This window comes from Macaca thibetana, chromosome 9 (assembly GCF_024542745.1).
Source record: "Macaca thibetana thibetana isolate TM-01 chromosome 9, ASM2454274v1, whole genome shotgun sequence".
Classification (NCBI taxonomy): domain Eukaryota; kingdom Metazoa; phylum Chordata; class Mammalia; order Primates; family Cercopithecidae; genus Macaca; species Macaca thibetana.
Window position 1 is genome coordinate 110,741,824 of NC_065586.1, and position 12,005 is coordinate 110,753,828.

General features: G+C 44.8%; 1 protein-coding gene across 23 annotated transcripts in view; it reads right to left on the reverse strand.

Moving 5' to 3' along the window:
- ABLIM1 (actin binding LIM protein 1) overlaps window positions 1-12,005 on the reverse strand; it is a 342,305-nt gene that overhangs the window by 195,283 nt on the left and 135,017 nt on the right. Inside the window, exon 1 of one of the 23 annotated variants that reach the window (XM_050804239.1) lies at window positions 6,213-7,836. The exons of the other annotated variants lie outside the window; for them this stretch is intronic. Within the exon in view, the coding sequence (XP_050660196.1) occupies window positions 6,213-6,228 (16 nt within the window). The 5' untranslated portion in view covers window positions 6,229-7,836. Of the gene's footprint in view, window positions 1-6,212; window positions 7,837-12,005 lie in introns of those variants that run through there. 23 annotated transcript variants of the gene reach the window in all.

Genomic DNA, 12,005 nt, shown 5'->3' on the forward strand with positions numbered 1-12,005 from the left:
CGGGGGTACAGTATGTCTCACAAGGTGGGTAGACAGTATGACTGAGGTTAGAGTGGAAAAATACCACTCCTGTGGTCATTCAAAAGGTAAAAGGGCTCAGGGTGGACATTAGCACTGTAGGCAGAAAAATGGATAGAAAGCTTAGCTTTTCTACATGATAACTAAGTGATCTCTGACCTCCTGTGAGTCTCCTTTCCCTCACCTATTAGGGGGAAGATACTACTTACCTTCATGGGTTCGAAGATTCAAGACAGTATATACGAAGCTCCACCATTTAATATGTGTTCAATCACTGACAGATTTAATAATAACATTAAAATGAAAATAAAATAAGACTGGTTTAGAAGAACATTTTTTTAGATGGAAGCAGGGAGGAGGTATTTTAAGGACTTGAAGAGAACCCTGCATGACAAGCAGGAAGCTTGGAACCTTACCTTGTCATTTGTTTGGGTTTTTGAGCTGGGAAATATGATGATTCAGTGTCCTAAAAGGATTACTTTGGTGCCAGGGTGTAGGTCACATCTGAGACACAGTATACCACTGTTCTGAGGAGCTGCCAAGAACAAGGCTGCAGTGGCTTTTAGATGTGGCAGGAAGGGGCTACTTCCAAACCATAAAGGGTGCTGGACCCAGCAGCTTGAGGCAGAAAGGTGTGGTGTTGACTTCCCTGTTGATGCCTAACATCTGAATGCCTCCTGTTATTCCAAAGGGAAAGCAAGGCCTGTTTCTAATGTTATCTTCCTTAAGGTAGATTGTAACAAGCTTGTACAAATCGGCCAAGAAATCTCAGAGTCTGCCCAAGAGATACGAACTGGACTACTCACTTCTAATCACCCCTCAGTCCTTTATCCCCATCACTGGCTTAAGGTCTATAAAACTGAGCTCATCTCCTTCCTCCCACCGACCTCCTCCCTTCCTCTTCACCACTAACAACGCTCTCCCACCCCACATCTGATTCCACTCTGCTCCTCTTCAGTCCTCCTTCCCAAGCCTAGCCACATCTCACACTGATGCCTGCGTGTAATAGGTTAGATTGTATCACCCTGCAAACTCATCTACTGAAGTCCAAACCCCCAGTATATCAGAATGTGGTCCTATTTGGAGATAGGGTCTTTACAGTGGTGATCAAGTCAAAATGAGATCATTAGGGTGGGCCTTAATCCATCGGGACTGGTGTCCTTTTATAAAGGGGAAACATGGAGTCAGATAGGCACGTAGGGAGAATGCCCTGTGAACAGGAAGGCAGTTGCTTTTACAAGCCAAGGAACACCAAAGATTACCAGCAAATGTCCAGAAGCCAGGGGAGAAGCATAGGACAGATTCTCCTGACAGTTCTCAGAAGGAATCAACTCAGCCAACACCTTGACCTCAGGCTTGTAGCTTCCAGAACTATGAGACAATACATTTCTGTGGTTTAAGCCGCTCAGTCTGTGGTACTTTGTTACAGTGCCACTAGCAAACTGATACCTGAGCTACTTGGGCTCAAAACTTTTAGATCATTTGTTCTGAATTCTTCTCATTACAACCACCCAACCTGCTGTCAGGCCCCATCAGTTCTAATGTGGTAGCTTCTCTCGAATCTACCATTCTCTTTTCATTTCAATGTATTATATGTCCACATATCCCCAACCTTTAAATCCTCAGTTTAAGAGCTGCCTGCTTCAGGGAGCTCTCCTGATCAGCATACTTGGAAGCTAAATCTCCCACCTTTGACCTGCCAGAGCACTGGACCAATGCCTCTTTAAATATCTATGTAATAGGAGTTATTCGTGAGCTTATTTACTTCCTCGATAGGTGGTAAAGAAGCAGAGGGCAGCTGTTGTATCTTCGGAACCCTTGAGAGCTTCCTGAGTACCCAGCACTTTGCCTAACACAGAAAGGGCAAGCAGGAGATGATAACAGAATAGGGAAGTTTCCTGACCAGAATGGGGCTTACAGAATCCTAAAGGAAAAGAAAGAACTAAGCTAGAACATCTCTGTAGACATATCTACTTTAATGAAGAGGATTATTCCATTTTCAGCAACTGAAATGAGCTGGAAAATAGGCCCATAAATAAGGAGGAAGGCCTTTATTAGTCCTTCTGCAGCTTTAGTATTTGAAGCATCTGTTTCTGCCAAAAGCTAAATGGTATCAAGGAGGAGTTGTGGTGGTCTGATTGACTTCCCATACAAATTGTTCACATCTTAGTCCGGGCACGGTGGCTCATGCCTGTAATCCCAGCACTTTGGTGAGGCCGAGACGGGCAGATCACCTGAGGTCAGCAGTTCGAGACCAGCCTGGCGAACATGGTGAAACCCCATCTCTACTAAAAGTACAAAATCAGCCAGGCATGGTGGTGCACACCTGTAATCCCAGCTACTCAGGAGGCTGAAGCAGGAGAATCACTTGAACCTGGGAGGCAGAGGTTGCAGTAAGCTGAGACAGGGCCATTGCACTCCAGCCTGGGCAACAAGAGTGAAACTCTGTTTCAAAAAAAAAAGGACAAATTGTTCACATCTGTCACCCTCTGTGCTCAAGGGAATCCATTAAACTAAACCTTAAAGAGAACTGTGACCAAGGTGTCTTAGCACCCCACTGCTCTCTACAGCTGTAGTTCTAAACTGGAGCAATTCTGTTGCCCAAAGGGCATTTGCTAATGTCTGGAGACATATTTGATTGTCATGAGTAGGAAGTCAGTGCTGCTGGTATGTAGAGGTCAGGATTGCTGCTAAACATCATACAATGCACAAGACAGAATCACAAAGAATTATCTCTCAAAATATCAGTGATGCTGAGGTTGAAAAATCTTGCTCTAGAGAAAGTACTTGCCTTGTGGGTATGTGTATGTGTGTGTCCCTACACACATGAATGTCGGGTGGAAGGTGAACATCCTTCCACTTAGACGCTGGAATGAGTTTCACTGGGTCCTGCTCTAACCCAAAAGTGAGTTGGGCCATCCAACAATGTCAGAAAACTTCCAGGAAACAAAACAAAACAAACAAAAAATGATGTGCCTAAATGTAAAATTCTATTTACCTTGAAGTTTGTCTTGTGGCTAAATTCTTAGACTTTTCACATGGTTTCCAAACCATAAGCATTCTTTATTATTTAAACTAAGTGTTTATAGAGCTTAATCTCTAACAGTTGCTTATTTTTATTTTCTGTAACAAAGATAAATAATAAATCCCTTTTGTATTCTTAAAACTTGCACTGGAACACACATTAGCTAGACAATTACAGCTTTTAAAATGAGTATAGTGAGCCTCTGGAGTACAGATGGACGAGCATCTATTTAGGAAGGCAGTTATTGACAGATAAACCCGCAGAAATCTCCTGTGCTTCTCTGTTACAGGATACAGCAAGGGTAAGGTACCCTTGAAGACATAAGAGAAATAACCATTTCATCAAGATTCCGGAATCAGTAAGTGTCTGCAGCTGGAAGTGAATGGGTACCTGGTCAGGAGAACAAAAGATAATGAGGTCAAAGGATGTCAGCAAATGCCACTCCACACTAGTGGAGGCAATCAGCCAGTGTGCTTTCTCTCCAGCCCATGTCAGCCCCAAACCAGGTATCTTATCCTAGAGAGAAAACTATGAGGCAAGCCAGTGTGAGCTCTAAGTGGCAAGCACAACAGAGTCTATGCCACTCCCCCTTGGGCCAGCCATGTTCCTCGGGATGGACACTGCCAGGACCTGAGTCTCCTCAAGTTGATTCCTGACAGCTCCACAAGGAAGGAAGGAGCTAGGCTTTTCTGTGAACAAGAAGAAATGGAGAGGATTGGAAAAGTTTCCGAATCAAGAAGACATAGTTTCCTGTTCCAGCTCTGACAACGGGCCAACCTGTTTTAGTTGTTTGCTGATCTACAGTGCGGTAGACACTAAGCTATGCACTGGAAAGTTAAAGATGGAGACACAGTGCCACTCCTGAAAGGCTCACCATCTTGTGACAGAGACAGCAGCTGTCAACACACTGGCAACTATGGTCTCTCCTCCACTGGGTGATAAGACACAGAGAATGAGCACTTTGTCTACGATCTGCTGTGTGACCTTGAGCAACTTACTTACCCTTTCTGGTCCCCAGTTTTCTCATCTCTAGGATGAATGCATGGACTAAACAATCCCCAGTGCCTTTCTCACTTTAAGGGCTATGATCAAGTTCCCTTTTTTCTATGGAAGCCCTTGTGTAACTACCAAAAGCAAACAAACAAAAAATGAAACAAAACGAAACAAACCTGCCTTTCTCTGTTGAGGGCTGAGGTCAGTGCAATCAGAAAGTAGTGGTGTGGACTGACACAGACCTCAAAATAAAAACAGAACAGCCTTTAATCAGTGGCTAAGGGTTAAGATAATATTAGTATGTGACCTCTCGGTGGCCTGTCCAAAGTGTTCCAGTTACAAGGTGGCCACTGACTTGTAGAGCAATGTGAACCCAGGCAATCTAAGCTTTGGAAAGTCTACAATGACTTAGAAAAAGAGCTGCTATTTGAGGACTACTGATTTATAATATATGCCATATATAGCAAGCCTAGGTCTTCCAAGAGTCCCACAGGAATGGAATGAAGAAATGGCTTTGTAATTCCCTTTCCCATCACTCATAAATTACTCATATCAGGGAAACAAACTTAAATCCATTAGCAACAGAGATGAGGGCCATGTCATAGTTGGGTGGGAGCTACAAATGAAGAGATCTGACCTGCAGTAAATGTCAACATCTGTGTTTGGTACTGTGGGTTCCTGGAAGCACTCCCAAAAGAGTGGAAATATTATTAGAAGCACCTTTATTCACACCGAATCATTTCACTCAATTACCATATACCCACTGAAAGACCAGCTACAGCATGTGATTAGAGCACAATCACATTTCTCTTTTGTCCTGTGGTGCAGCCTTTACACTGTTAAGCTCTGAGGATCCTGTATGTCAATCCATCCATTAGTATAATAGAAGCAAACGGAGTTTCAAGCAACAAGGATCAACTTGAGTTCAGCATTTTCATCTTAAATCAATTCCCTGTAGTAGCTTTAAGATAAAGGAAACACAGATAAGTCATTGAAATGGTTCAAGACCGCCCTGAAAGAGTAGCTGTCTGTGTTTAGGGAGGAAAGAATGTCCCCACGGTAAGAAAATGTGACAATAAATCTAAGAGTACTAGACAGCAAAATTAAAGAGTGGTTATTTACATTATAAAATCATTTGGTGAAGGTCCCTAAGACATAATGAAAGAGAAAAAAATAAGTTACAGAAAAACGATCATAGAAAGATTCAATTTTTATATTCAAATGTGTCTGTGTCTCTCCAATTCCGGTCTAGAAAGGTCTAGCAAGATACACAGTAACCGTTAACAATTTTATCTCTAGAGAGGAGAGGGGAATTGAAGCTGACAAGGCAGAAGTGAGGGGCTTTCACTTCCCCTCCCTATTCTCCTGCAACATTTTACTTTCTTAAGACAAGGTGTATTTATATATTACTTGAATCACTCAAAACAAGCATTGCGGTGTTCTTTCACATTTCCCGGAGAAACAAATCATTTCAACTATCATTCAATTCCGAAAGATGTACCTTCCATTTCAGGACCACGCCTAGTGCATAAATAACGTACACCTGTTCAGGCCACACCTGTCCTCTACCTTTTAATACTCTCCTTGTGATGTGATGTAGTTTCCTTTGCCATGTGCAGCATCCTTTAAGAAGGTGTTTGGAGGAGTGATTAGGAATAATACTGAAATGACAGGTTATACACGCAGAGCACCTGAAGGCTTTAAAACAGACCAGCTTCTCCTTTCAGCCGGATCTAGCGAGGCCTGGGCATGTCCCAGCACCACACAGCCTAGCCCGGGCAGGAAGAGCCCTTTCATGACATATGTTAATTAACTTACTGATTGGTGGAGCGCGGTGGTAAGAGAGGAAGGGAATGATGGTTGGGATGGGGGGCAAGACGGCAAGTCTCAAACACAACAAAAAATTCAAAATGCAATAGCAATCAAAAGAGACACACATCCCAGAGCTCAGCTGTGCTCCAGAAATAGGATGTGCTTCCTTTGCGGTGGCGAAATTCAAGATTCTGAACGAAGTCTCGGTTCGATGGAAACCCAGACTTCACAATACAGAGCTTCTCACACCGAGAACATGTCCGCCCGGCCGGCTTTCGATTGATCATTCCCCGTTAGGTGGCCGAGCCCTGCGGTGCCATTCCAACTTCTGCAACCATGCACAGTGATCGATATTTAAAATTACCTTTTTCCTTCACCATGGCAACCGGGTCCTCCGACGAGCGGGACCGAAGAAGGAACGAGGAATAAACTCTGGGAGTGGAAGCGCGCCTCGGCAGACAGATTCGCGGGCGCTGGGGCGGCCAGGAGAAGCCCCGGCATCAGCTTGTGAGGTCCGGGGCTGCGGTCTCGAGTCCCGCCCCGCCTCGGCGGGCCCCGCTCCCACGCCCGCCCCGCGATCGCCCCCGCGCTCTCCGCCGCCCGCCAGCCGAGCTGCAGCCGCGCCCTGCTCGGGGAGTCTGCCCTGCGGCTGAAACCACTCGCTACAGCTGCTGCTGTAACAAATGCAAAATTCCACTGTCCTAATCTCTGGTCACTGACACCACCTTGTATTCCTCGCGCCGAGGACGGGCTATGAAAGGCTCCCGAACGCTGGCCCCCTCCCACAGTCTGATAAATGATTGCCAGGAGGAGGAGGACCGAGCACCAGCTAGAGACGATTCCAATTAGTACGACTAGTCAATGGTTAGCTTATGGGCTCCCTGTTACAGTCGCTTTCAATGTTTACTACGGCTTCTTTCAGGCAAACTGGATAAATAAAATTGGCCTTAATGTAAAACAAAAACAGAATAATGATGCTAATGGCAATTTCAAGTTCACTTTCTTACGAAAAATGAATAATGACATTTGGTTTGCACGGCTGCTCCCCGCTAGAATCTACCTGAATGGGGTTGGGGGAAGGTAGAGACAGTGAGAGACAGCCCGGGAAGAGGATCTTTCAGGATTCTATTCCTTATCCAGGATCCAATTCAGGATCAAAGTTAAAGTCTGATCTATCCATTGAGGGGGGATTTTGACTTCCCCTTCTCCCTCTGTTTCCTCGGAGTTTTTAGACAAGCCCCTTGGATGTGCATATGCCAGGGAGGAACTAGTCACGATTAAGGGACAAATAGCCTCATCTAGTACGGTCCACCACCCGGATCAGCCTAAAGCTGACCCCCCAGCAGCAGCTCGGAGGAGGCTTTTGATTTCTGACCCACAGGGTCACGGGCTGTCCTGTGACCTGTCCTGCTGTCCTGTCAGCTGGGGACTTCTGGCTCACAAAGCCAATGCCCACGCGACTCCAGCCCCTGTCTCCCAAATCCAGCTCACGGGGTCCCGACCGCATGCCATGTACATCCACCATGTGGGAGAAATGGGATGAGCAAGAGACAAAAAGCCAGACATCACACGGCAGGGAGAGCAGCAGATGGCCAACACATCTTTCAGAACCAGAATGCACAGCCAGTATTAGATGGTATTTACTGCAAATATTGTAACATGTTGAGTCTAAGAGAGCCAGGGGAACCGAAAGGAATGAAGTCAGTCAACCTGCCTCCTCTTTGACTCAGAGGGTGTGTATGGCTGAAATGAACTACATTTGGTGGGTCTGGGGAGAAGGGGGAAAAATGCCCATTTCTTCACATTCATCTCGGGTAGGTCTTCACTGCTGGTTTTCTGATGTGTAACGGTAGCACATCTCAGGCAGCTGTGACATTCCTACATCTGTGACTCAGGGCTTTACTATTAATAGCTTAGGTGTCTCAGGCTGTAAGGAAGAGCTAAGTCCCCTCCAGCCCCTGGGTTGTCTTTTCTATGACGACATACTTCGCCCACACCACTCCCCGCACCCATGGCAGCCCCATAAGGTCATGTTTTCCCTAAGTCAGCAGCCAGCTGGAGTGTAAGCACTGAAGAGCGTTTAAGCGGCTTCTCTAACCTCCATTCATAAATATGAGCCAAGCATGAGAGCGACTAGACCTCCAGTCCAGAGAGATGGCAGAGTTCAAGAGCATCCAGGAAACAAGCCCTTCACGTTCCCCAGTTTTCAAGGCTGAAACTGCACTAGTCTACTTTCCCACTCCTAATCACCCTCAGAGCCTTTAAGGAGATGCTGACAAGCAAAATTAACTGCAGAGAGCTGGAATTAGGCTGTTTTGTGAGCCTAGCAGGTGAATCTATTTTATCATATTTTTGCTGTTTAACTACATCGGCATCTCACTTAAGCACTTCTCTCCAAAGCGCTCATGTTATTCAGCCCAAAGCAAAGAAGCAGCTTTCTTTCTCTTTCCTTCCACCAGCCCCTACTCCTCCTCACCCCTTCCTCGCTACTGTAATGTGACAGTAAAACACCATTGGTTTCTAGAGCAAACCCAATCATATGTAAGTGTTCCAGATATTGTAAATGCCATTAGCTCAATTTTTCTTTTATTTGGGATGTCAGTTTAAAACTCTGAGATTTAAGTTTACTAACCAGATTGGTCTCTTATTACAGTTCTTAACCTACCTGTATACGTTGGTGGATAAATCGCACAGAAACAAGAGTTTGGAAAGGCTCTCTGGCAGCTTTGGAGACTAAGCTGGCAGAGTAACAGCTGGTGCCTATTCATTTTCAGAGAAGCCTTTTCTAAAGGAAAATACTACATAGTGGTTCAGAGAGATTTTCCCCCCGCCTGTGTTTTCCAGGGAAAGAATTTTCCTGTACCACAGTCAAAGTGAAATGAGTCACCAGCATTTAGTTGCTAAGTAATAGTCATATGGCAAAAGTCCCCCCGCCAATCAGACACTGCTACTTTGGGATAAAAGTATCCACTCTGCACTTTTAAGATAAGCAAAGAGTGTATTACTAAAGTTATTTTTGGAATGTGGGAGAGTAAAACCAAATTGTTTTTGCCTCCTTGCCTCAGGGCAGAATTGCTAAAGAGCTTTAAGAACAGAAGCAAAGCATAGGCATTTTCTGCTTTACAGCTACAGCTGCAAGAAGTGCAGCAAAGTAAATCAAGAATAAAAATGAAATATAGAGTTCAAAAGAAAGAACTTTTTATTCTTATATCTTGAGATGATTTCCAAAGAACTTATCTCGATCTCATTCCACTCAGATAAGTCTTCATAATACGGACACCAACCCACAGTTTTATTGTTTTTTGCCCCATCAAACTGACCCATGGCCTCCTTCTCATTCACCCACAACATAAAGCAAGGGTTGTCCACAAGGGACCAAAGGACAGAAACCATTTTGTTGGAGAGAAAAGCTTGTTAGCATACAGCCCCTCTTGGCAAAAATTCCAGCACACATCGTTTCAATAGCGATGCCAGTTAGGAGGGAAATGTTACAACTAGAAACCAGCAACCTGGCAGAGTCCATTTCCTCATTGCTTATTCTCCTCTGCAGAGCCACGGGTCACCTACTGTATGTGCACCTGTAGTGCAGGAATTTCAGGATCCCTCCGTGGGGCTGGAACACCAGGTATCCAGGTGTTACCCCCCAACACCACTGGACTCATTTTTGTTGTTGTTGTTTTGAGACGGAGTCTCACTCCGTCACCCAGGCTGGAGTGCAGTGGCACAATCTCAGCTCACTGCAACCTCCACCTCCCGAGTTTCAAGCGATTCTCCTGCCTCAGCCTCCCAAGTAGCTGGGATTACAGGTGCACCACCACACCTGACTAATTTTTGTATTTTTAGTAGAGACAGCGTTTCACCATGTTGGCCAGGCTGATTTCGAACTCCTGACCTCAGGTGATCCGCCTGCCTTGGCCTCTCAAAGTGCTGGGATTACAGGCGTGAGCCACTGCGCCTGGCCCCCGCTGGACTCTTTAGCAAAAAGCATGCTCAAAATCCTTTCTAGCAGAATTCAACTGAAAGAAACCTGGAGAATGAGTTTCTATTTGCTTTCTACTTAGTGTTGGCATCAATCAATCTCATTTCAGAGATTTATGGGACACCTGCTGTGTGCTAGCTAGTGGACTGAGACTACAAAAGCAAGAAGAGAGAAACCACTGCCCTGGAGGTGCTCACCATCTAGCGGAGGAGATGCATGCACACAAATATTCTCAATGAAATGAAGAAGGTATTAAGACGGGAGTAGGCACGGGGTGCAGGGCAGTGCTGAGTCCAACCTAGAGTCAGGAGGGGCTTCCAGGAAGAGTAAGAAGGTCGGTAATGACTGGTCAAGTGCAGAAAGAGGGAAAGTCATTCCAAGTGGAGGTAATAGGGCAAGAAGGCATCCAGTAGTTCACTATTGGTGGGGAGAAGGGAGAGGATCAAGATGAGGCTGGGTGACAGGTGACAGAGGGCCCCCCATGCCACTCTAAAGAATGGACCTTAGAAATGTTGTGATTAAAGTCTCAAACCTAAGCTACCTATTTCTTTCTAAATGCAGTGCAAAGGCTCTGGCTGCATTTCAAGGTACAGCATGATCTGTTTCCAACCATACTGCCTCCTCCCTCGATTTGGATTGTGTTGGTGTGTGCATTTCTGGTGTTTAGTACACAACTTGACATGGAATAGATGCATAGGAAGTGTCTATTCATTTATTTAAACATTTCCCAGGTCAACAGAATAAAAAGATAGCCATACATGTCTCACACACAGTATTTTAACAAATACAAGCCGTTCGGGATTGGCTTATCCCTTCTATTGTAATGGCTTCAAGTCTACAACTAGGTTGTAAGCTCTCTAAAGGCAAGGAGGGTTTCATCCACACTAGGCTGATAAGAGTGTGGTTTGCACAGCTCAGCGTGGTGGTGCATACCTGTAACCCCAGCACTTTGGGAGGTCGAGGCGGGTGGGTCACTTGAGGTCGGGAGTTTGAGACCAGCCTGGCCAACACAGTGAAACCCCATCTCTTCTAAAAATACAAAAACTAGCCAGATGTGGTGGCGTGCACCTGTAATCTCAAATGCTTGGGAGGCTGAGGCAGGAGAATCGCTTGAACCCAGGAGGCAGAGGTTGCAGTGAGCTGAGATCGCACCACTGCACTCCAGCCGGGGTGACAGAGTAAGACTTTGTCTCTTTAAAAAAAAAAAAAAGAGTGTGGTGCTTTGCAGATCACCAGGGATAGAAATGCAAGGGGTGCTTCAAATGCAGACACCTGGCCCCCACCACAGGTCTGACTGATAACTCAGATTCTCTGGGAAGGAGGTCTGAGCAGCAGCCAGCTTCCCCAGTGACTAAGGACCCCTTGCTAACAAGTTGGCTTGCAAAGCACTAGGATAGACTGAGATTTACAAACAGCTATATACCATGCCGTCGCATCTGATAAACAATCCTTATACTCTCTGTTAGCCAAAATAACAATCAGCTGGACATTAACTGCAATCTTAATGACAATTTATTAGAAGTGGTGATTCCAAAGTTTCCTACAGTCTAGGACAAATTCCTAAATGTCTGATCCCTCTTGATCCTACTCACTCTCATGTCCTCAACGGACAATTCTTAGGATTTTTTTCCATATGAATCTCATAGAATCAATGCCCAGCAAAGTTCTTTTCCTTGAGTTCTTAAAGTAGAATTATTTTATGGTTGTATCCAAACTTCCCCACGGTCTTTTTCAAAAGCCATTTCTGAGTTTGGACCCAAGCAATAGGTTGCACTTCAAGAAAAATCGCAAAAAATACTACAGTATATTTAAAGCTCCCTATAAACAAATCAGTAAGGATATAAATGACAGAGTGAACAAAAAATAAATCATTTTCCTACAAGAGCAGCAAAAGCTATTACTAGAATTATAAGGATCTTGGGATAGTAAAGAGTTTCAGAGATTTTACCCTAACTTCAGACTCATGAGTACACAACTACAAAAATAGTTCTCTGAATTATTTGGGAAAAGGCCTTTTTTAAAAACAGTTTACTACCATCTAGCTTTCTCTTTTACTGTAATATTTTCTAGATAGAAATCCAGTTATTAGGATATAAAAATGGTTGCTTTCCATCAGGTAGAATTGCAATGCCTTCCCTGACAACAGTCCCCTCTTTCTGGTACTTACCACCACCAAGT